At 41.6% G+C, this 25,908-nt stretch overlaps 1 protein-coding gene and 1 long non-coding RNA gene across 2 annotated transcripts in view; one reads left to right on the top strand and one right to left on the bottom strand.

Moving 5' to 3' along the window:
• Positions 1-13,939, top strand: part of CALCB (calcitonin related polypeptide beta) — a 184,808-nt gene extending 170,869 nt beyond the window's left edge. Inside the window, exons 4-7 of the mRNA XM_063641077.1 lie at positions 9,822-9,916; positions 10,173-10,310; positions 12,411-12,595; positions 13,388-13,939. Of these exons, the coding sequence (XP_063497147.1) occupies positions 9,822-9,916; positions 10,173-10,310; positions 12,411-12,570 (393 nt within the window). The 3' untranslated portion in view covers positions 12,571-12,595; positions 13,388-13,939. The remainder of the gene's footprint in view (positions 1-9,821; positions 9,917-10,172; positions 10,311-12,410; positions 12,596-13,387) is intronic.
• On the bottom strand, positions 493-12,414 carry LOC134736879 (uncharacterized). Its single transcript, XR_010121299.1, has 3 exons — positions 11,490-12,414; positions 2,333-2,487; positions 493-982 (listed from the first exon to the last, which is right to left on the bottom strand). It is a non-coding gene; the product is annotated as an uncharacterized lncRNA (long non-coding RNA).
• Positions 13,940-25,908: the final 11,969 nt, after the last annotated feature.

Genomic DNA, 25,908 nt, shown 5'->3' with positions numbered 1-25,908 from the left:
TCTTCCCATTTTAAGGGAAAGAACGAACTGCAAAGTAGAATGATGATTCTCGTTCTCTCAATAAGAAATAAAATAATGAGCCCCCAGGCATTCCTTTCCGCCAGAGGAGCAATTTTTTTTTAAATAGCCCTTTGGTGCCCAGTCTATTACTAAACCATATGAGTCATTTTTTAATATTACTGCATGTGAGTTAACACAATCTTCTCAAACTAAGTTTTAGATGGGCCCTCAAAATTTTTAGGGCATGGTTTTCCTGCAGGTTTATATTGGAAGTATGGGGTATCTCCCATTACTGTCCCCTTTCATTTGTTTTAAAGGAGAAAGGGAGAGGCTGGAGACCAAATGTCCCAGTTCCTCTGTAGCTGATCTCTCCAGAAGATAAGCAGCCCAGACTTGAGTTTCTAGATGGATACAACCAGGTGCATGTCTGAGGCACAGAGGGCAGTATTTATAACTCATGGTAACATTAAATGCAGTGCCTTCTTCTCCTGGTTGAGCAGGGCAATGGTCATCTGTAGCTGCAGGCATCCACACACTATTGTTAGTGTAGATTTCTGCAGGAGCATCCATCCAGGTGAGAGGTCGAATAAGTGGAGGAAAAGGCACATAAGCCCAATAAGAATAATTCTGTGTAGCAGGTAAATCAGTGTGAGAGGAAACTAGTGAGACAGAAAGTATAAGGAGGAGAATCATTAAATAAAACCTATTGTGAGATTCAGTGCAGAAGGAAGAAGAGAAGAACAGAGGGATGTTATTTTTAGGCTAACAGAAATGGTGAGATTTTTAGGTTTGTAAGCAGAAAAAGAAAGATAATTAGAAGTGAGATTAGTTAGATGGGTCTCCATTGCCATTAGGGAGGATTGAATCAGACCAATTTTGATTTGGCGTGCCAGCTTCTGAGGAGTTGTCACAGATCTCACCATGTCTGAGGGTGGTCTCTGACATGGACGTCTTTTCCCTGTGGTTTTCATTTGATGATCTCCTGGTGAAACACAAGCATATCCTCTTTCTCACGTTAAGTAGAATCAGAGACAATATTTAAAGGTTTGGGGAAATCTTGTAGGGCAGTAATAACAGCACTTAACTCTGCCTTTTGAGCAGAGGTATAAGGGGTAGAAATAAGCTTGTTTGTAGGACCTATATAACCAGCATTTACATTGCTGGAGCCATCAGTGAACGCTGTAACAGCCTCAGGAATGGGCTGATCTTTGGTCAATCGAGGGACCACCCAAGAAGTCATTTTTATAAAATCAAACAGTTTGTTTTTTGGATAATGATTGTCAATAACACCAATAAAATTAATCAAGTGAATTTGCCACAGTACGGAATGTTGAAAGGCGGCTTGAACTTTGAGCCTATTTAAAGGAACTACAATTAAATTTGGATCAAATCCAGAAATTTTAAGTATTCTACACCATGCCTGTCCAATTAAAATGGCCATTTGGTCCAGATAAACAGACAAAGTTTTTGACACAGAGTGAGGAAGAAAGTACCAGTCTACTAAATCATTATGTTGAACTATTAGCCCAGTAGGGGAATGCAATGAAGCGAAAACTAGAAGCTGCAAAGGCTGAGATGGCTGTACTCTAGATAACTGGGTGGTCTGGATTATTTCCTCTACGAATTCCAGTTTAGTGAAGCCTCAGGAGTCAAAGTCCTGGGACTGTGGAGATTGGAATCTCCCCGCAGCGTAGAAAACAAGTTAGACAGCACATAGGTGGGAATACCTAAAGTAGGTCTTAAATAATTAATGTTACCTAAAAGTTTTTGGAAGTCATTTTAAGTTTTCAAAGAATCTCTTCTAATTTGAACTTTTTGAGGTTGAATATGTTGTCTATTGATCACCATTCCTAAATATTGAACAGGAGTGGTCTGTTGAATTTTATCCTGAATGATGTGTAATCTAGCCTCTGTAACATGGTGGCTCAAAATTTGATAACAGTCAATTAATTCTTTATCAGTGGGGGCAGCAATTAAAATATAATCAATATAATGAAGCATATAGGCCTGGGGAAACTGAGCTCGAACTGTTGAAAGCACTTGCCCAACATAAAGCTGGCAGATTGTAGGGCTATTTAGCATTCCCTGAGGAAGTACTTTCCATTGATAACAAGCTGCAGGCTCCTGATTATTGATAGATGGTACAGTAAAAGCAAATTTTTCACAATCTGATTTATGTAAAGGAATATGAAAAAACAATCTTTAAGATCAATAACTATGAGAGGCCAATTTTTAGGTATTAAAGCAGGGGCAGGCATGCCAGGTTGGGCGGCCCCCATAGGTTTAATTACAGCATTAATGGCCCTTAAATCGGTTACCATCCGCCACTTACCTGATTTCTTTTTTACTAGAAACACAGGAAAATTCCGGGGGAAAGAGAAGGTTCCACATTTCCAAGTTGTAACTGTTCAGAAACCAAGTGAGTTAAAGCCTCCAGTTTTTCTTTAGAAAGCGGCCACTGCTGAATCCAAATGGTGTGTCAGATTTCTATTGTAAAGGGATATAGGATCAGGAGGCGTGGCAGTGTCCACCATTAAAAATGATAACTTAAACCCTCCCTGTTTTCTTTTACAGTAACAGGGAGGGGTTTAGTAATCCCTTCATGTTTTGGACCGAGACTGAGTCCAGGAACAAACCCCATGTTTTCCATCATATGCTGACTGGGAGCACTATAAGAGTTATGTGGAATATTAATTTAAGCCCCAGTATCTACTAGGCCTTCAAACTTTTTTACTTGAATGTGTATGGTGGAGGTGGGCCATTGTTTAGAAATTACATTAATCCAATAAGCAGCTTTCTCCAGAGCCTATCCCAGGGCCATGTGTCTTATCTCCTTTGTTTCAAATGATATTAGGTAGTAAAAGCAATTGAACTTGTTTAACAGTAGTAAAAGAAACAGGAGCTTGGCCTGGGGCGCATAATTTATTGCAAGCTCTCATACACACCTTTGTTACTTGTTTTGTGGTAAGAGCATCAAAGCCTAATTGGGCATAAGTATCAGAGAAACTATCGGAGCCTGTGAGCTGAGCCTGAGTAACTAGAACGCCATTAGTCTGATTTAGCTGAGCCTGTAGATGGGCCTCCTCTCTGCCCACTAGGCTGAGATGGGGTTAGAACAGCTTTTTGCCAAAAGGTCCTAGTCTAAAGGAAGCAAAGTGACCTCTGTACAAAAAGTTTGTAATACCATTTTAACATAAGGAGAAGTAGGACCATACTGAGTACAAGCATCCTTAAATTCTTTTAAAAAGGTAAGATTGAGAGGTACATAATGACACAGACCGGAATGACATGTGAGAAAGGGGCATTGAAGGAGCAGAAGAGGCAGAAGATTACTGGCGTCCATGTGTGAAGAAGGGTACAGAGAAGCAGGCCGGGTGGATGGCAAAGTGACCAGTTGAGGAACCAAAATGACAGGAGGGTGAGGGGCTGCAGTGGATGGGGGAGAACCTGGAGAATTATAGGTAAATTGTAGGTTGGTCCTGGAGCCATTAGCTGCTGCCAGAGGTTTGAAGAGAGAAGATTTAGCATATCTATGGTCCCGGGCTGTGTGAGTCATGGCTGGGAGCTTCAAGTACCTGCTCTTCATGAAAAGAAGGAAGATCAGTAGGGGGTAAATTTAAGCCAAAGTCACCAGAGTTAGATACGAAATCTCAGCATCATTATATGGGAGAGGAATAGGCAAAGGCAGAGGCTGATCAGATAATGAAAGCTGTGCAGGAGAGGAAAGTTGAGGAGGTATTAGGATGGCACGTACCAAGGCCCAATCATCCCAAACAGTGACGGGAACATAATTCTCTGTTGAGACCAGTTCCTGGAATGTTGTACCAACAAGATCCTATACTTTTACATATACGGTTCCTTTTTCAGGAAACCAAGGAGAGTATTTTTCCACCGCCCTGAATAGAGTGACCATATTTTCCATAGGCACTCGAACCTTTGCCTGTTTTAACAGGTCTACATCTAAGGTTCCTTTTTCAGGAAACCAAGGACAGTATTTTCCCACTGCCCTGAGTAGAGTGACCATATTTTCCATGGGCACTCGAACCCTTCCCTGTTTTAACAGGAGTTTAATATAGAAGAGATAAGTATAATTTTTAGACTCTGTGTGACCCATAGTTAACCTGGATCATACACACACTACTCACCAGTCGTCAGGGAGTCGAACAAGCGTTTCTGTGTACCAAACCGATGACATTTCTCCACACCTACCAAAGGGAATCGGGTTCCCACATGCACTTGGGAAAAAGAAAAAACCATGTTGGTGGGCCAGATTTTGGGGGAGCCCACCCCGGATAATTCAATGTTATTTCACATAGGTTCTTTTCTATTTCCCTAAGTGTTGGACGGTCTGAGAAATAAAGGGAAAGAGTACAAAAAAGAGAAATTTTAAAGCTGGGTATCTGGGGGAGACATCACATGTCATCAGGTTCCGTGATGCCCCCCAAGCCGCAAAACCAGCAAGTTTTTATTAGTGATTTTCTTTTTTCTTTTTTTTTTTTTTTTGAGACGGAGTCTCGCTCTGTCGCCCAGGCTGGAGTGCAGTGGCGCGATCTCGGCTCACTACAAGCTCCGCCTCCCGGGTTCACGCCATTCTCCTGCCTCAGCCTCTCCAAGTAGCTGGGACTACAGGCACCTGCCACCACGCCCGGCTAATTTTTTGTATTTTTAGTAGAGACGGGGTTTCACCGTGGTCTCGATCTCCTGACCTCGTGATCCGCCCGCCTCGGCCTCCCAAAGTGCTGGGATTACAAGCGTGAGCCACCGCGCCCAGCCTATTAGTGATTTTCAAAGGGGAGGGAGTGTACAAATAGGGTGTAGGTCACAGAGATCACATGCTTCACAAGGTAATAAAATATTACAAGGCAAATGGAGGCAGGGCAAGATCACAGGACCAGGGCGAAATTAAAATTGCTAATGAAGTTTTGGGCACGCATTTTCATTGATAACATCTTATCAGAAGACAGGGTTTGAAAGCAGACAATGAGTCTGACTAAAAATTTACTAGGTGGGAATTTCCTTGTCCTAATAGGCCTGGGAACACTACAGGAGACCAAGGCTTATTTCATCCCTTATCTACAACCATAAAAGACAGACATTCCCAGAATGGCCATTTTAGAGACCTTCCCCTGGGAATGCATTCTCTTCCTCAGGGCTGTTCCTTGCTGAGAAAAGGAATTCAGCAATATTTCTCCTATTTGCTTTTGAAATAAGAGAAATATGGCTCTGTTCCATCTGGCTCTCAGGCAGCCAGACCTAATGCTTATCTCCCTCGTTCCCCGAACATTGCTGTTATCCTGTTCATTTTTCAAGGTGCCCAGATTTCATATTGTTTGAACACACATGCTTATGAACAATTTGTGCAGTTAACGCAATCATCACAGGGTCCTGAGGTGACATACATCCTCAGCTTATAAAGATGACGGGATTAAGAGATTAAAGACAGGCATAGGAAATCACAAGAGTATTGATTGGGGAAGTGATAAATGTCCATGAAATCTTCAAAATGTATGTTCAGAGATTGCAGTAAAGACAGGTGTAAGAAATTATAAAAGTATTAATTTGGGGAACTAATAAATGTCCATGAAATATTCACAATTTATGTTCTTCTGCCATGGCTTCAGCTGGTCCCTCCGTTCAGGGTCCCTGACTTCCTGCAACAATAGCAGTATGGCCATCTGTCCCAATATTTCAGAAAAGTCCTAGTGACACAGACCTGGCCTTTGGAGATAGTGCCAGCTGTTGAGTGCCAGTTCCAAAGGTTCAAATTTCCCTTCAGATAATATTTCTGGGCTTCTTGGGAGGCCAAACACCAATTGTGACTCCTCTTGAGCTCCCAACTTGCTTCCTGGGCCTTGTGCACCACTGATAACATTGACAGGCTGGGGAGCCCGCCGCTCCAAGGTCTGGGGCCTTCCAGATATTCTCTCCTACTCAACGTCCTTTCCTCTCCTGCCAGGCTGGCCCAAGGGCCCTGCGAAGGGTGGTGCTTCCCAGAACTACTGGGCTACCAGTTCTGCCAGACCTCAGAGAGGGTGGTAGTGGCCGAGGAAGAAGCGGGGCAGAGGGCACAGCCCTCATGCAGGTAGCACCTCCCAATTTTGCCTTTTCACTAGGCAGCCATTTATCTGGGCTGGAATCAGGGAGAGGGACACAGAAGTCTCCCCTAGAATTGCAGGGCTTTGGGAAAAAGGGCTCCCAAGTGAAGGCCACCTTGGTGTCCCTCATTGTTTCCAAAAGTGAGCCCAACATCTAAAAATCTAAACAATTGAACTCATGGACCTAGAGAGTAGAGATGGTTATCAGAGGCTGGGAAGGGTAATGGGTGGTGATGGTGGAGATGGGAATGTTTAAAGGGTACAAAAAAAGTTGAATAAGACTTACCATTTGCTAGCACAACAGGGTGACTATAGTCAATAATAACTTAATTGTACATTTAAAAATAACCAAAACAGTGTAATTGGATTGTTTGTAACACAAAGGATACATGCTTGAGGGGACAAATACCCCATTCTCCATGATGTGATTATTACATTGTATGCTTGTATCAAAACATCTCATGAACCCTATAAATATATACATCTAGTATGAACCCACACAAATTAAAAATTAAAAAACAAAGCAGAACCAAAAACACAAAAGTGCATCCAACAGTCTAGACGTAGAGAACCTTCGCATACATAGAAATACTCCTTAGAGAGCTGCAGTTCCTGGTGTAGTACTACAAAGGTCCTGGAAGTCCTCCTGCCTTACTTCGAGTCTGCCACAGGATGGAGCTACTTCTAGAACAGTTCTGGCTGCCTTCCCAGGGGAGGGGGCGACTGCAGGTCACCCTGCCTCAGTGCACTCTGCGCACCTGAGTTGCAGGCCGGGCAGCAGTCACTGGAGTCAGTGGTCCCAATTCTTCATGGGTGTTACCTGGAGTTTCCATTGCACGGGTGCTGGAGGCCAACACACTCTAGTCCCACCAGCTGGGTCCTGCCACACGAAAACGACCCAGGGGGCCTAGACAGATATCCCCTGAACTTCTTTCTGACCCGCAGAAACAGTGAGCCATCACCTGCAGGGGTTCCGCCAGCCTCTGGCTTTGCTTCCTGCCCGGCAGCCTCCAGTAAGTTTTCCCGACTGCTCTCCAGGAGTGCAGTGGGCGCCCGTATACTTATTTAGGGTCGCTGCTGCCAAGCGGCAAAGAGCGAACCTGAGGCCCGGGGCTGGGGGCTGTGGTGAGAGGCGCCCCTTTCTTTCTTGCCACTGCCCCTCCCCCCAGCTCCTTCCTAGCCTATTCTGCCAAAGCTGGGATCTTCTCCTGGAACCCGGGAGCAAGAAGAGCTGGCAGTGCCGACTCCCAGAACCTGGCTTTCCTTAAGAAAAAATGGGTAGGCTGAGTTTGTGTGCCTGGATGTGCATGTATCGGTGTGCATGTTTGGGGGACAGTATATACCCCCGTTTGCATAAAACACGCCTGTTTTTGGAAACAGAAACACACGGGGTTGCTTTCGGGTATGGGTGTGGTTAGTTTGGGTTCCTGAGCGCGAGCCCTTTTGGGAGCAGCTGGTGAGGGCGCATCTGTTCCAGTGAGTGCTGGCTGTCTGCTGGACTGTCTGTGAATGCAGAAGGCAGAGCGTGTGGTGGGGGTCCTGCCATGTGAGTGATGATGTGCGCACCGGCTGGTCTGTAGTCGCGAGTGGAACTTGTGTGGAAATTCTTAGACTGACTCTTGGGCTGCAGCACCTGCTCCCCTCCGTGGGTGGCAGCTGGACCCCAGCGCGCTCAGCTCTCAGGCGCTTCAGCGAAGTGGGGTAGGAGTGTGGAGCGAGAGAGATAGAGACCCCGGCATAGACCATCTCCGCCAGGCAGCTTGGCAAACAGGTGGCAGAGTCACAGGGCAGCTGTGTAAGCCAACTTCGGTGTGGCAGTGGAGGGTCCTGGCTTGGGGTGGGGGATGCTGGACCTGCAGTCGAGGATGTGGGGATACAGGGGAAGGGGGAGGAGGTGGATACTGAGCCTTGTATGCAGGCTATGTCAGTTTAGCCCTCTCCCCAACCTCTCTTCCACTCCTGCCCATCCCACAGGAGTGAGGTGGAGAAGGGTTGCCTGCCAGACTGGCACCAAAACAGCCTTCTTTGGGTGCCTATGGTGCCAGGGCTCGAGGGGTCGGAGGATATCCAGAGAAGCACCCCGGGTGGTCCAAAAAGATCACATTTTGAGGACCCCTCCCTCCCCTTTTCCCTCCCCCACCACTCCTTCCTTGCCGTGGGCTCTTTCAGTTGTGGTCCCTTTAGAACCTAGGACTACTGCTCAACCTCGCTGGGGGTTCGGGTGGCTGGACTAGGGTCCCTCACTGGCGTGACAGGAGGGAGTGCGAGGCAGGAGTTTAGGAGCCAAGGAGGTGAGAGAAGCTCTGGCCCCTCACTGTAGGTGACGCCAAACTCTCCTCGACTTGTCCCGACTCTTAGTTAGTTGAAAACTCTCTGTCCTCTCCCAGGCTCTCCAGCTTCCCAAGCAATGACCTCAATGAAAAAAATGACAGCGGGGCGTACTGCCTCCTCTCCAGAGTACCAGTGTCTGCAGTGTGAGTTATGACGCAATGGGAGCTCGGTCGGTCCTTTGATTGGCTAGTCCTGGCCACTTTGGATTGGCCGCGCGGGCTGGTGGGGATCCCCCCTCCCGCTATCTCTGTAATAAGAGCGGGGTCTCCGCGGGGAAGGCGCCCACAGCAGGCGTGGTGTTCATCCCAGGTCGACCGGTCGCTCGCGCTGCCCTGAAACTCTAGTCGCCAGGTGAGGAACTTCCCATTCCCCATTCCGCTCACTCCAATAACCTGCTTCTTCGACTAGTTCATCCAGTTTGCTCCATCTGCCTGTCTGCCTCTCCGCCGCCATCTGGTCCTACCTTACAGCAGTGGTCCTAGCTCTCTTCCAGGCTCCGGAGAAGGCGAGCGGTTAGGGTTGTCCTGGCAGTTTCTCCTACCAGTGCGAGAGGAGCCCAGGCATCCCCGTGGCTCAGCGTGGGCGCTGGAAGCGCGGCGAGCCGAGGTAGGCGGGTCTGCAGCCCTGGCATTGGGGCCCGGCTGAGCGCAGGATTCTGCCAAGTTGGGTCCTGGAGCGCCCTGCGCCGTCTTTGTTCTTCGGGATCATGTTTCGTTCCCGGGAGGTCGGAACCCTGAGCTTTCCTCTGAGGCGCCTCCTGGTGAGCCTTCCCGGGATTCCGGTCCGGATCTGAGGCAGTGTTTTTAACCGACTAGAACCCTGGGCGCTCACCTCGCGGAGCTGCTGCCCAGCATCTGCTGCTATAATGCGCTCCGGCAGAGGGCTGGCTTTGCGGGCGAGTCCTGAGACACCCGTAACTGGCACGTTAAAAATTTTCCCAGTTCCGAGACTGAGAAATGAGCGCTCCTTTCCAATCCACCCTTCCCACCTTCCCCTCGCATGCGTTGGCGCGAAGCCCAGCAGAGGAGAAGGCGAGAAGGGGAGAGCAGGTCTATAGCAAGGTGCGTCCACGCCTGGTTTCGGCATAAATCAGGGCAGAAGTGTCGGTTTGTGTGCACAGGCGCGTGTGGCTTCTCCCTGGCCTTCAACAAAACAGAACCAAAATTCATCCTTTCTTTCCACCCTTCCCCTAGGACACCTTTTTCCGCTCTATCAAGCCATTCACTCACTGCAATGTATCTCTTGAGATTCACAGCAGCCCTTCCTGCAAATGAAGGGAACAGAGGCTCAGGCAGGTGAAGTAACCTGCCTGAGGTCACATGGCGGTTGTGGCAGAGGCAGGACTGGAACCTAGATCTGTGCTGGTGCAGTAGTAACGTCATCCTTCCTTTACAGAGAGGCGGCATGGGTTTCCGGAAGTTCTCCCCCTTCCTGGCTCTCAGTATCTTGGTCCTGTACCAGGCGGGCAGCCTCCAGGCGGCGCCATTCAGGTGAGACAGCCTGGAGTCAGGGGCGCCTTCTGCTCCCACTGCCCCTAGGACCAGACAGCTCTGTGCCTCTGAAGTCACGCGTGGCTCCTGGTGAATCAGTGCCCACAGGTGGACCCTGGCCTCATGCCCGTCCCCTGGGAGTCGCGGTGGCCACATCCCCAGGGGAAGAAGCAGAGACCAGGAAGCCTGGCTGCCTATCCTGGGGATGGGCAGGCAGGGGCTCACAGCCTGCAATGAGTTTGCTTCCCCTCCACAGGTCTGCCCTGGAGAGCAGCGCAGACCCGGCCACCCTCAGTAAAGAGGACGCGCGCCTCCTGCTGGCTGCACTGGTGCAGGACTATGTGCAGATGAAGGCCAGTGAGCTGAAGCAGGAGCAGGAGACACAGGGCTCCAGGTGAGGTTCCCCAAGCGCCCAGCACAGGGCCTCCTCTCCCCGCAGCATACATAGGAAGGTGGATCCCAAGAGGCAGGAGAGAACACACTGGCAAGGGGTCCAGCAGGCTGATTTGTCCAGCAGGATCCCTTTCTCAAGTTCCAAGGGAGACAGAGGTCCCAGTGCACCTGGAGGGACTGTGTGTGGTTAGACACAATAAAAAGCTCCGTTTCTGAAATCTGTTAGGACATAGATTTAGAAGCTTTTTCTAGACATAGAAAAAACTCAATTTCTGAAAACTGATAGGAAATGAAATGGGGAGGTGTGGAATCGTTCACTGTGGAAATTGCTCTTGCAGTACTGGGAGATCTTCTAGCACTGGATGAGTTAAGACTGGTAAGGGTGAAGCCAGGGATAGACCCAATATCTCAGAAAGTTTTAGAAATTTCACATGTGCATGCCATTCTTTCGCACCTGCAAGGAGCCTTCATTTCATATTTGCAAGGTGAAGATGAAGCCCTTGCAGGGGGTGGGGACAGAGCAGTGTCTGAGGTAGGTTTGAGCCTTTAGATGTGCAAGCTCTGTGGAGATGTGCGTGTTGTCATGAGGCCAGGGAGAGCACCCTTTCCCAGACCCACATCCTTTTGCACGTTGAGCCTGAGCAGAGACCAACCCCTGGCCTGGTCCCAGCACTGCTGGGCAGAGGCATGTGTCACACCTATATCCACCCGGAGAACCTCTCTGTTGAGCATGAAGGACTGACCATCATGGGAATGCCAGAAAAGATCATCCTTCCCCATTCAGCCCTTCTCTACACTGCCCTGGCCCACTGACCCTCTCACCTCTCCTAATGGAGTGTGTGTGAGCTGCCCTCCTGCCTGCCCCACCTGCTCCCACTCGACATGTCCCCTGCCTGGTCCAAACTTCTGAGTGACTGCCCATGGGGACAGCTCGTAGTGCATGGTACTGTCTGGCATGTCCTGCCCTTGCAGCTTGAACAGTCCTAGATTTAAGTAGTGTAGTAATCTGAGTACCTGCCTGCAGGGCACATACTTGCAGTACCTGAAAAACTTTCATATGTTCCCTGGCATCAACTTTGGGCCTGAAATTCCTGGCAAGAATAGGGACATAGCCAGCGGCTTGCAGAGGGACCACTACCCCACTCCAGGGTCCCCCAGATGGCAGCTGAACTCCTCTCACCTCTCCTGATTCCCCTTCTTGCTCCACTTTATGAACCTGATGCATGTGGATTCCTCTCTGATTTGCCTTCATGCTGGTGTTGGTATCTTTGCTTATGACAGAGAATGTTTTGAAGACCTCAGGATGGAAGGGAAGGCAGCAGAACTTACTGACCATGTTAGAGATAAGAGAAAATAAGGGAAGCTTCTTGAGACTGTAGAGGGTGTTATGACAGAGACATCCAATTTCTGCTTCTAAATGTACCATGATAAAATAAGCACATCCTTAATGCCTTGGCATTTGATGAATCAATCTATTTTTCTAAAAGGAACTGAGCTGCAGTGCTTATTGCTCTGGTCCACATCCAAGACTTGAGGGTATCCAGTGCCTATGCTCAGAAGTAGCCTTAGCTTCAGGGTAGCTGGATATGGGGCTTGGTGGGTCATCTCTGTGACCCAGCTCAAGCAGCAAGAACAGTGTGTGAAGGAGCTGGTAAGTACTTCTGAGAGACGATGCTGCAAACCCTGTTCTCTGAGCTTCATCTGAAGACTTTAGGGAATTTCATTTTCCTGTGGTAAAGGGTAGTGTTGGTGCTTGTGGCTGGGCTATGGTCTCTATATACTCCTTGTGTATCTTGGGGTGGGTCTGGGCCTCGTTGCCCACTTCCTCCTTGAATGGTAAATGCAGGGTTTCAGACTGTGCCCCATGGCTTGGAATTGTTTTTTCTTCTTTCTTTTCATGATGGTCTTTGGGCAGAGCTCCTGGCGAAGACTGCCAGGCCATTTCCCCTAACAGCTTTTATAATTGCATTTTCGAGAAACACTTACTGTTAGGTGGTGTGTCGAAGCATTGCTGTTCTCTTTATGAAGGTCCCATGAGGTGGGCTCCTCCCCCAGCTTTTCACTCACAGGTCTTCTCTTCTTTCTCTATCTTGCAAATCAGCTCCACTGCCCAGAAGAGAGCCTGCAACACTGCCACCTGTGTGACTCATCGGCTGGCAGGCTTGCTGAGCAGATCAGGGGGCATGGTGAAGAGCAACTTCGTGCCTACCAATGTGGGTTCCAAAGCCTTTGGCAGGCGCCGCAGGGACATTCCAGCCTGAGCAGATGAATGACTCCAGGAGGAAGGTAACTGCCCTTATCCTATGGAATGAGAGGGGGAAGGGACTTGGAGTTAAAACCTACATTTTGAAAACCTCTGCTCTGGTAGGTTCTTTAGGTTCCTTCTGTCCAGTTACATTCTTCCTCCTGAGGTAGTGAGTTCTTTCTAGAACCTAGCTTGATGTCAGAATGCTAGGGCATTCTGTGCCATTTGTGAACTTCATCAAGATTAAAAGCATATTTTGGGTACATTTGTTTCAAAACCTTGGTGATGCATTACAACTTGTTTTCCTATGTAATAATAATGATGATGATGATGATAATAAATATTTTTGAGTGCTTACTATGTATGGGCCAGATGTTAGGGCATTCTGACATCAGAGATGTAGTGTCATTTTTCTGATAAGGGAAATGGAAAGAAAAAAAAGCTTGCTGGATTCAGAAAGGGAGAGGTCTGCAAACCTTAACCGGGGCCAGTCTTCATTCATTAGGCTGGTTTCAGAAAGGGCTCAACCCTTGACTACAGATTCAGATGGATGAGTTGTAATCATAACCTACTCCCAAGATTAATAGATGCAGTTGAATTATTTTAGTCTTCATTTGCCTTACAAGCCTGCTTACCTCTCATATCCATAATTCATAAATGGTGTTTAAAGAAGCACTTCTGTAAATTAGTATTTTTTCAGTAATAATTGTGATTATTCATGACTTGTCTTCTACTTCTTTTTTTCTCTTTCTTCTCCTTTTCATCTTCTTCCTTTTTCTCTTCTTTCTCCTCCCCATCTTCTCCCTCCTCTTCTTTTTTTCCCCTAATCTCAGGTTATCATGAAACTGAACTAACCATTTCTATTAATTTCTGTTGGCAACAACTTGGTGAGAATGCCCCATGGAAGATATACATGTTTGCATCCTAAGATACTGAAAAAAAGGCACCTTTGTCACTTGAAAGGAATGAAACTGAATGCAAAATAAGCTAATTCCATATTTGCTGTACATCATTTTTATATTTAGTTCTATGTCCAGTAAAAGTGATGGCGTCTCTCATTGACTTATCTGGTAGCAAACTGGTTCTTTCAGAGCCATCCTGTTGATCATGCAGCTCCGCCAAACCTTAGGGGGACATGAAATCACTGCCTGTTGTGGTCTCTGAGGACACATGGTAATGGTGATGCTGTGCCTTGTTATCTAAGAACATGATTGTATAATTTGTTTAAGAAAATGTCAATATTGTGCCATTTGTGAACTTCATCAAGATTAAAAGCATATTTTGGGTACATTTGTTTCAAAACCTTGGTGATGCATTACAACTTGTTTTCCTATGTAATAATAATGATGATGATGATGATAATAAATATTTTTGAGTGCTTACTATGTATGGGCCAGATGTTATTTTAAAACAGTGCTTTATACCTGTGAATTCGTTTAATCTTCATGACAAAACCATGAAGTAGATGCTATTATCAGGTTCCTTCACCTCTGAGGAAACAGAGCCAGGGAGAAGTCCAAGGTCACACACAGATAGATAGTGGTGGACCCAGGTATTGGGTTCCAGGGCTTACAGTGGAAATCACTGCACTATGTGCCTTTCAACAGTGGCTCCTAATGTTTTTCAGAGACTCTTGAGCCATTCTTTGGCCTAGCTGCCTGATAAGGTAGACCCTCAGATTTTGGAGATGCATAACAAATTTTAAACATAAAAACAACCTAGTCTTAACATAATATAATGAATTTTTTGTATCCATTTCTTGGCTTCAAAAATGATCAGTTGCCACTGTTGTTATGTCTGTATATCATCTATATCCCTTCCTCCAGTGTATTATCATGTCAATATATCCATAAATAAATATTTCATCATGTATTTCCAAATGGTAAGGGCTTTTAAAATATAATCACAATTTCATTTAACAACTAAAATAAATTTACAATAATTTTAAAATTCTTTAATATTACATATCAGCCATGGTTCAAATTCTCTATGTATCATGTAATATAAATGATAAGATGGAGAATTTACATATATTTATATATATGTGAAACCAGGGCTCAAATTGAATCTTCACATTGCTGCTGGTTAATAATAAGTTTTAATTTAAGGCTCTTACAAATTAGAGGTTCCTCCCTCATCTATTTTCCTCCTTGCTGTTTACTTGTTGGAGAGACTAAGTTATTTGTCCAATAAAGAGTTCTACATACTGCATCCCTGTGGTGAGGTTTAACAGTTAAGTCCTGTGAATCAGTAGTCGGGTCTAGAGTGAGCGATGGGGAAAAGAAATAGCGGATGAGGCCAGAGAGTAGATGAAGGCGAAGACAGATCACATAGTACTTTGTAGGGCATAGGAAACGCTGGCTTTTTATTAGTCAATCTCTAGTCAGGAAAATAGGAACTACCTCAGTAATTTTAACAGAAATAATTTAATAAAAGGAGTTGGCTAAATCAGTATTAGTGTAGTGACAAAGCGAAAGAGAAGAGTAGTTCAGAGATAGAAACCATAGGAAGAAGTCACCATCCTCGGGGCTATGGGAATAAAGAGAAGAAGGGAGGTAAGTAGGACCTAGAGCCTGCAGGAGGATTCTCAGACCACCAAGATGGGAAGCTGGCAGATGCTGGTATCTCTGAGGGGGTATCTCTGGTATCTCTGAGGCTATTCTAGAAACAGGGAAAAACAAAACAAAACTTAAAACTGGAAACAACCTCACTGACAGGGTAGAACATCTCTGTGGGTGATGCCAGCAGCAATAGAAGTGGAAATTGGAAGGAACCTGTTTCTTTTTATTCCAGATGCCTCTTGTCTCCTCTTAGGACCCTCAATTAGCAGAGCCTAAAGGCGGTTCAGCTGACAGAGGAAAAGTTGGTTTGCAAAGTCCCAGCCCTGGTATTTCATAGTAAACATGTGATTTTAAATTTACATATAGGGAAGTTCATTTTTTGTGATGTACCATTCTATGAGTTTGAAAAATACATTGTCATCCAATTACCACCACCATGGAGATATAAAACAGTTCTATTCCTTCCCCAAATTCTTCCATGTTTCCCCTTTGCAGTCAATCACTCCTTCCACCCTCAGCCTCTGATCATGACTGTTCTGTTTTCTGTCCCTATAGTTTTGCCTTCCCGAGAATGTCATATGCATGTAGCTTTCTGGTCTATCTTTTACTCAGCATAAGGCATTTGAGATTGATCCATGTCATTGGATGTATCAATGACTTGCTTCTTTTTATTACTGTGTAGTATTACATTCTTGCATTATGCCACAGTTGATTTATCAATTTACCCAAAGAAGGACACCTGGGTTGTTTCTTATTTGGAATTTATGAATGGATATAAACACTCATGGATAGATTTTTGTGTGAAGATGAGTGTAATGGGCTGAATGGGGCACTCAAAATGTGTCCATGTCCTAATCAATGGAACCTATGTTTTTACCTTACTTGGAAAAAGGGTCTTTGCTAATGTAATTAAGAATCTTAAAATGAGATCATCCTGAATTATCCAGGTGTGTCCTAAATCCAATGACATATCCTTATAAGAGATTCACTCAGAAGACACATGTGGAGAAGGTGACATGACAGAGGCAAGGAGGCACAAGCCAAGGAAGTCTGTATCTACCAGAAGCCAGAATCACAGAACAGTCTCTGGAAGAAGAGCAGCCCTGCTGACACCTAGATTTTGGACTTCCAGCTTCCAGAACTGTGAGAGAATAATTTCTGTTGTTTTAAGCCACAAAGTTTGTGGTAATTTGTTATGACAGCCCTAGGAAACTAATACAATAAATTTTCATTTCTTTTGGGTAAATGCCTTGGAGTGGGATTGCTGGGTTATTTGGAAAGTGTGTATTTAACTCTGTAAGAAACTGCCAAACTATTTTCTGAAGTGACTGTACCACTTTGCCTTCTTGCCAGCCATGTATGAGAGCTCTAGTATTTCCACACATAGGTATGTAGTACTATCTCATTGCTGTTTTAATTTGCATTTCCCTAATGACTAATGATGTTGAGCATCCATTTTGCCATATGTTTATCACCTTTATTGAAGGGTCTGTTTAAATCTTCTGCTAAATTTTTATTGGTTTGCTTGCTTTATTAGCGTTGAGTTTTTAGAGCTCTTTATATGTTGTGGATGCAAGATTGTTTTCAGATATATAATTTGGAAACTTCCTTCCCCTGAATCTGCGGATTGCTTTTTCATTTTCTTAACAGTGTCTCTCATAGAGAAAAAGTTGTAATTTGAATAAGATCCAATTCATCATTTTTTTTCTTTTATGCATTGTGCTTTTGGTTCATGTCTAAGAACTCTTTGCCTAACTAAGGTCCCAAGTTCACAATAACCTTATTCAATACTTTCTTGTAAAAGTTTTATAGTTTTATATTTTATATGTAGATTAGTGATCTATTTTGAGTTAATTTTTGTATAAGGTGAGAGGTGTAGGTTGAAATTCGTACCTGTGAATATAGATACCCAATTGTTTCAGTGCCATTTGTTAAAAAGACTGTTATTTCACCATTTAATTGCCCCTGCACCTTTGTCAAAAAGCAATTGATCATATTTGTGTGGGTATATTTCTGGGTTCTCAATTCTGTCTCATTGATTGATTTGACCATTCTTTTGCCAATGTCATAGTGTCTTGATTAGTGTAGTGTTAAAGTGAATCTCAAAACCAGGTAATGTGGGTCTTCCAACATTGTTCATTCTTGTTCAAAAAGATTTTAGCTACATCTAAAATATTTTCTACATCTTTTATACATTTTAGAATCAGTGTGTCAATATCTACAAAATTTCTGATGAGATTTTTAATGGGATTGTGTTAAATCAGTGGGTTAATTTTGGGAGAATTAGCATATTAATAATATTAAGCCATCCAATTCATGAATACAATACATGTTTTCACTTATTTAGGTTTTCTTTGTTTTTTTTTTTTTTTTTTTTTTTTTTTCCATCAGTGTTTTCAGTTTTCAACAGAAAGATTTTATTTTATTTTTTGGTGCTAATGTAAATGGTACTTAAACATTTTTATTTTTAATTGTTCATTGCTAGTAGATAGAAATACAATATTTAAAATATTAACATTGTATTCTGTGACCTTGCTAAACTCAATTATTCATTCTATGAGGTTTTTTTGTTGTTGTTTCTTTCAGGGTTTTCTATGTAGACAGTTATGTTTTCTTCTAGTAGAGCTAGTTTGAGTTCTCCCTTTTACATCAGCTTATCTTTCATTTCTTTTTCTTGACATATTACACTGGCTATAACTTCCAGTATGATGTTGAATTGGAGTAATAAGTGCAGACATCTTACTCAATCTCTGTGGTGATATTAAAGAAAAGTCCATACATTCTTTGGTACTACTTCCTTTAAAATGGGGAGTCAACATCCCCTTCCCTTAAGTGTAAATTCTATTGACTGATTTGCTTCTAACAATAGAATGTGACAGAGGAGATGGTATGTGACATGTGCTTAGAACATATAAGGTATTATAGTATCCTCCTTGCTTTCTTTCTTGGGTTACTTGCTCTGGGGGAAGTCAGATGACTTGTGAAGACATTCAAGCACCTGTGAGAGGCCTACATAGCATGGAGCTGAGGCATCCTGACAATAGCCATGTGTGAGCAAAGTGGGGTTGCAATCAGCTTCGTTGGTGCCAGTTAAGCCTTCAGATGACTGTAGCCCCAATGGATACTCTGCCTGCAGCCTCATGAGAGACCTTGAGCAAGCACCACCCAGCTAAGTCATTTCTAAATTCCTAACCCACAGAAACTGTGACCAAAAAAAATTGTTGTTTTAAGCCACTAAGCTTTGGGGTAGTTTGTTACACAGCAATAAATAATAGTCTTTCAACATTAAACATATTGGGCATAAATTTTTTAATAGATGCTCTTCGTCAGGTTAAGAACCTTCCCTTTGATACCTAATTTGCTGATACCTAATTTGTTGTTTTTATCATTATGGATTAATATGAGAACTTTTGTGGAAGCTAAATGATGAGAACACATGGACACTTAGAGGAGAACAACACACACTGGGGCTTATTGGAGGGTGGAAGGTGGGAGGACAGAGAGAATCAGGAAAAATAACTAATGGATACTAGGTTTAATACCCGGGTGATGAAATAATCTATACAACAAACGCCCATGACACACGGTTATCTATGTAACAAAACTGCACATCCTGCACTTGTATTCCTGAACTTAAAATTTAAAAAAAGAAAAAAAAGAAAAATTTCCAAGTGTTTTCCCTGCATTTATTTATATAGTCATATTTTTTTCTTTAGTTTGTTAATATGGTAAATTAATTGATTTAAAAATGTTGGAACAGCCTTGCATTTTCAGGACAAACTCCACTTGGTTATGATGTATTATTCTTTTTATATATTGCAGGAATCTATTTGCTAATAAATTTGTAGAAGAATATTTTGAGTTTATGTTCAAGGAGAGCATTAGTTTGTGCTTTTAATATTTTTGTTTTTAGGGTGTTAGGGTAGTGCTAGCCTCATAAAATTAGTTGGGAAGTATTCCCTTCTCTTGTTTTCAGGAAGATATTTTTTAGAATTGATATTACTTCTTCCTTAAATATTTGTAATAATTTATCAGTTAAGCCTCCTGGGCCTGGATTTGCTTTGTAGAAAAGTTTTCAACTATATATTAAATGTATTTAATGCATATATAGGACCATTTTTATAATACCATTTAGGTTTTCCTTCCTGAATGAGTTTTGGTAGTTTATGCCTTTCAAGGGATAGATTCATTTTTATCTAAGTTGATGACTTTATGAGCAGAATTATTCATAGTATTCCTTTATTATTGTTGTTACTGTCTGTAGGGTCTGCAGTAATACCTTCTCTTTCATTAATGATATTGGTAGTTTGTCTTCTTTTTCTTTTTTTCTTGATCATTCTGGCTAGAGGATATTATTTAACTATCTTTACAAAGATCAAGCTTTTGGTTTCATTGTTTTTCTTTGTTTTCTATTTGTAATGTTATTGATTTCTGCTTTTATTATTGTTATTCCTTTCTTCTTTTTTCTTTGGTTATTATATAAAATTCTTTTTCCATTTTCTTAGGGGGGAAAGCTTAGGTTGTTGATTTGAAACCTTTCTTTCTTTCTTTCCCCTAATATAACTATTTAAAGTTATAAATTTCCCTCAAAGCATTGTTCTAACTATAATTTTGTTATGTTACATTTTAATTTTTATTCAAGTCAAAATATTTTCCAATTTATTTGAGAAATTTTTTTAATACATTGACTTTTTAGAAATCTATCCTTAATTTCCAAATATTGCAGAAGTTTTCAATTTTCAGTTTTTGATTTACATCTTAATTCTGTGCATGATTTCAATTTTAAATATATATATATGTATTTTGATTATTATTATTTCAATAGTTTTTGTGGAACAGGTGGTGTTTGGTTACATGGACAAGTTCTTTAGGTATAATTTCTAAGATTTTGGTGCACCCATCACCCGAGCAGTGTACAGTGCACCCAATGTTTAGGCTTTTTTCCCTAACCCTCCTCCTGCACTTTCCCCTAAGTACCCAAAGTCCATTATATCATTCTATGCCTTGCATCCTCATAGCTTGGCATAATTTAAATTTATAAATTTTTAATTTAAATTTTTGGCAATCAAATATATTAATATTTTCCTTTATAATTTCTTTCTTTTTTATCCTCAAAAACAGCTTCCCCCATGTGCAACTACACCAAGCTTTTATTTATATGTGCCTTAACTCCATGAATTGCAAAATTGTCAGAGACGATATTTCAGGCATATTATACTTATAATCCAACTGGAACTTACTTTGTTGTGTGGGAATCAGAATATTGTCTGCAGCTTTTGATTAACCTAAGCATATGAAGACACAAAGGCATAAACGTCATAGCATAGCTTGGTTAAGGAATAGCCATACTGTAAAAAGTTTAATTATGGCCATTTTTTAATCAAAAAATCGGCCGGGCATGGTGGCTCACACCTGTAATCCCAGCACTTTGGGAGGCCGAGGTAGGGGGATCACCTGAGGTTGGGAGTTTGAGACTAGCCTGACCAACGTGGAGAAACCCTGTCTCCACTAAAAATACAAAATTAGCCAGGTGTGGTGGCTCATGCCTGTAATCCCAGCTACTTGGGAGGCTGAGGCAGGAGAATCGCTTGAACCCGGGAGGCAGAGGTTGCAGTGAGCCAAGATCATGCCATTGCACTTCAGCCTGGGCAACAAGAGCGAAACTCTGTCCCAAAAAAAAAAAAAAAAAAAAAAAAAGAAAAAAAGAAAAAGAAAAAAAAACTAATGGATGTTGGCATGGATGTGGTGAAAAGGGTACACTTTTACACTGTTGGTGGGAATGTAAACAAGTGCGACCGCTATGGAAAACAATGTGGAGATTCCTTAAAGAACTAAAAGTAGATCTATCATTTGATCCGGCAGTCTTACTCCTGGGTATCTACCCATAGGAAAAAAAGTCATTATATGAAAAAGATGCTTGCATACACATGTTTATATTATAGCAGCACAATTCACAATTGCAATTATATGGAACCAGCCCAAATGCCCATTAATCAACAAGTGGATAAAGAAAATGTGGTGTATATATATATACCATGACATACTGCTCAGCCATAAAAAGGAACGAAATAATGGCATTTGCAGCAAGCTGGATGGAATTGGAAATCATCATTCTAAGTGTAGTAACTCAGGAATGGAAAACCAAACATTGCATATTCTCACTCATAAGTGGGAGCTAAGCTATGAGGATGCAAAGGCATACGAATGATTCAATAAACTCTGGGTACTTGGGGAAAAGTGTGGGAGGGGAGTGAGGTATAAAAGAGTACACATTGGGTACAGTGTACACTGCTTGGGTGATGAGTGCACCAAAATCTCAGGAATCACCACTAAATAACTTATTCATGTAACCAAATATCACCTGTTTCCAGAAAAGCTATTGAAAGAAAAAAGAGCTGGGTGGCTACGGTAATATTAGACGCAAAAGACTTTAAACAAAAAATTATACAAGAGATAAAGAGGACATTTTATAATGATAAAAGGGATGACCACTAAGAAGGTATAACAATAATAAACATATATTAACCTGAAGGCAGAACTCCAAAATTCATGAAGTGAAAACTAACAGAATTGAAGCCAGAAGTAGGCCATTTGAAAAAAAAAAAAAGATAAATTATGGGCATTCTTGCAGAAGTAAGGTGATAACCGCATTGTGATTTTGATTTGAATTTCCCTGGTAATTAGTGATGTTGAACATTTTTTCGTATGTTTATTGGCCATTTGTATAACTTCTTTCTTGCTGATTTGTTTGAATTCCTTGTAGATACTGGGTGCTAGTCCTTTGCTGGATGCATAGTTTGTGAATATTTTCACTCACTCTGTGGACTGTGTTTACTCTGCTGATTATTTCTTTTGCTGTGAAGAAGCTTTTTAGTTTAAGTCCCATCTATTTATTTTTGTTTTTGTTGCATTTCCTTATGGGTTCTTGGTCATGTACTATTTGTCTAGGCCAATGTCTAGAACAGTTTTTCTGATGTTATCTTCTAGAATTTGAATGCTTTCAGATTTTAGATTTAAGTCTTTGATCCATCTTGAGTGGATTTTTTACAAGGTAAGAGTTGAGGATCCAGTTTCATTCCTCTACATGTGGCTTGCCAATTATCCCAGCACCATTTGTTGAATATGGGGTCCTTTCCCCACCTTATGTTTTTGTTTGCTTTGTTGAAGATCAGTTGGCTGTATTTGGCTTTATTTCTGAGTTCTCTTTTCTGTCCCATTGGTCCATGTGTCTGTTTTTGTACCAGTACCATGCTGTTTTGGTAACTGTAGCCTTATAGTATAGTTTGAAGTCAGGCAATGTGATGCTTCCAGATTTGTTCGTTTTGCTTAGTCTTGCTTTGGCTATGTGGGCTCTTTACTGTTCCATATGAATTTTAGGATTTTTTTTAGTTCTGTGAGGGATGATGATGGTATTTTGATAGGAATTGCACTGAATTTATAGATTGCTTTTGGCAGTATGGTCATTTTCACAATATTGATTCTACCCATCCATGAGCAAGGGATGTGTTTTCATTGGTTTGTGTTGTCTGTGATTTCTTTCAGCAGTGTCTTGTAGTTTTCCTTGTAGAGATCATTTGCCTCTTTGGTTAGGTATGTTCCTAAGGTTTTTTTTTCCTTCTTTCTTTCTTTTTTTTTTGCAGCTGTTGCAAAAGGGGTTGAGTTATTGTTTGATTGTCAGCTTAGTAGCTATTAGTGTATAGCAGTGCTAGTGATTTGTGTACATTAATTTGTATCCTGAAACTTTACTGAATTCATTTATCAGATTTAGGAGCTTTTTGGATGAGTCTTTAGGGTTTTCTAGGTATATGATCATATTATTGGCAAACAGAGACATTTTGACTTCCTCTTTACCAGTTTGGATGCCCTTTATTTCTTTCTCTTATCTGATTGCTGTGGCTAGGACTCCCAGTGCTATGTTGAATAAGTGATGAAAGTGGGCATCCTTGTCTTGTTCCAGTTTTTAGGGGAAATGCTTTGAACTTCTCCCCATTCACTATAATGTTGGCTGTGGGTTTGACATAGATGTCTTTTATTACCTTAAAGTGTGTCCCCTCTATGCCAGTTTTGCTGAGGGTTTTAGTCATAAGGGGATGCTGGATTTTGTTATATGCTTGTTCTGCATCTATTGAGATAATCATATGCTTTTTGTTTTTACTTCTGTTTATGCAGTGCATCACATTTTTTGACTTGCGTATGTTAAACCAACCTTGCATCCCTGGTATGAAACCTACTTGATCATGGTGTACTATATTTTTGATATGCTGTTGAATTTGGTTAGCTAGTATTTTGTTGAAATTTTTTGCATCTATAGTCAGCAGATACTGATCTGTAGTTTTCTTTTTTCTTTTTTTGTTATGTCTTTTCCTGGCTTTGGTATTAGGGTAATACTGGCTTCGTAGAATGTTTTAGGGAGGATTCCCTCTTTCTCTATTTTTTGGAATAGTTTCAATAGAATTGATATCAATTCTTTGAATGTCTGACAGAATTCAGCTGTGAAACCATCTGGTCCTGGGCTTTTTTTTGGTTGGTAATTTTTTTTTTTTAATTGCTATTTCAATCTCACTACTTATTATTGGCCTGTTCAGAGTTTGTGTTTCTTCCTGGTTTAACCTAGGAGGCTTGTATATTTCCAGGAATTTATTCATTTCCTCTAGGTTTTCTACTTTGTGTGAATAAGGGTATTCACAGTAGCCTTGAATGAACTTTTGTATTTCTCTGGTATCATTTGTAGTGTTTCCCATTTCGTTTCTAATTGAGCTTATTTGGATCTTCTCTATTCTTTTCTTGGTTAATCTCACTAATAGTCTATTGATTTTATTTTTCCAAAGAGTCAGCTTTTTAAAAATTTATCTTTCGTATTTTTTTGTTTCAATTTCATTTAGTTCTGCTCTGATCTTTACTATTTCTTTTCTTCTGCTGGGTTTGGGTTTGGTTTGTTCTTATTTCTCTGGTTCCTTGAGGCATGACCTTAGATTGTCTGTTTGTGCTTTTTCAGACTTTTTGATGTAGCCATTTAATGCTATGAACTTTCCTCTTAGCCCGCTTTTGCTGTATCCCAGAGGTTTTGATAGGTTGTGTCACTATAATCATTCAGTTCAAAGAATTTTTAAATTTCCATCTTGATTTCATTGTTGACTCAATGATTATGCAGGAGCAGATTATTTAATTTCCATGTATTTGTATAATTTTGAGGTTCCTTTTGGAGTTAATTTCCAATTTTATTTCTCTGTGGTCTGAGAGAGTACTTGATATAATTTCAATTTTCTTAAATTTATTAAGACTTGTTTTGTAGCCTATCATATGGTCTATCTTGGAGAATGTTCCATGTCCTGATGAAAAGAATGTATATTCTGCAGTTGTCAGGTAGAATGTTCTGTAAATATCTGTTAAGTCTGTTCGTTCTAGGGTATAGTTTAAATCATTGTTTCTTTGTTGACCTTCTGTCTTGCTGACCTGTCTGGTGCTGTCAGTGGAGTATTGAAGTCCTCCATTATTATTGTGTTGCCGTCTATCTAATTTCTTAGGTCTAGCAGTAATTGTTTTATAAGTTTGGGAGCTCCAGTGTTAGGTCCAAATATTAGATTATCTTTTTATTAAAGAGTTATGAGAGTTCTTTATATATTTTGGATACTAAACTCCTATTAAATAAATGATTTGCAAGGTTTTTCCCATTCTGTGGGCTATTTTTTTTGCCTTCTTTTAAAGCACAAAGGTTTCAATACTGATGAAGTTTACTTTATGTATATTTATTTACTTATATATATTTTTTGAGGATTTGCTTATGTTTTAGTATATGTAGGAATCCATTGTAGGCCAGGCACGGTGGCTCATGCCTGTAATCCCAGCACTTTGGGAGGCCGAGGTGGGTGGATCATGAGGTCAGGAGATCGAGACCATCCTGGCTAACACGATGAAACCTCGTCTCTACTGAAAAATACAAAAAATTAGCCAGGTGTGCTGGCAGGTGCCTGTAGTCCAAGCTACTTGGGAGGCTGAGGCAGGAAAATGGCGTGAACCCGGGAGGTGGAGCTTGCAGTGAGCCGAGATTGTGCCACTGCACTCCAGCCTGGGCGACAGAGCGAGACTCGTCTCAAAAAAAAAAAAAAAAAGAATCCATTGACTAATTTAAAACCACAAAGATTTATCTATGTTTTCTTCTAAGAGCTTCATAGTTTTAGCTCTTACATTTAGATTTCTGATCCATTTTGAATTTGTTTTTGTATATAGAGTGAGGTAGGGTACAAATTCTTTTGTTTTTCATGTAGAAATCCATTTGTCCCAGCACAACTTACTGAAAATATGATTCTTTCCTGCATTGAATTGTCATGGAATCTTTGTTGAAAATCAATTGACCATAGATGGTTAGGTTTATTTCTGGACTCTCAATTTAGGTATTATTTCAATGATATTTATATCAATCTTTTGGCATTAATACACATTTTAAAGAATACTGTAACATTGCAGTAAGTTTTGAAGTTGGGAAGTGTGAGTTCTTCAAGTTTACTTATTTTTCAAAATTATCTTGGCTAATCTGGATTTCTTGCATTTTCGTATTAATTTTAGGATCAGCTTGTCTGTTTCTGCAAAAGGGGTAGCTAGAATTTTGATAGGGATTGTGTTGAATACATAGGTCAGTTTAAGGAGTATTACCATCTTAACAATATTACATTGTCCAATTCATGAGCACAGGATGTCTCATTCATATCATGAATTGTTTTTCTGATTTCATTCTGCTTTCATTGAATTGCCTGTCTGTATTTTATTGTATCTTGTTGAGTACCCTTAAGATAATT

Source organism: Symphalangus syndactylus, chromosome 6, assembly GCF_028878055.3.
Source record: "Symphalangus syndactylus isolate Jambi chromosome 6, NHGRI_mSymSyn1-v2.1_pri, whole genome shotgun sequence".
Taxonomy (NCBI): Eukaryota; Metazoa; Chordata; class Mammalia; order Primates; family Hylobatidae; genus Symphalangus; species Symphalangus syndactylus.
The sequence above is the reverse complement of the archived record's forward strand: the minus strand, read 5'-3'. Positions and strand labels throughout refer to the sequence as shown.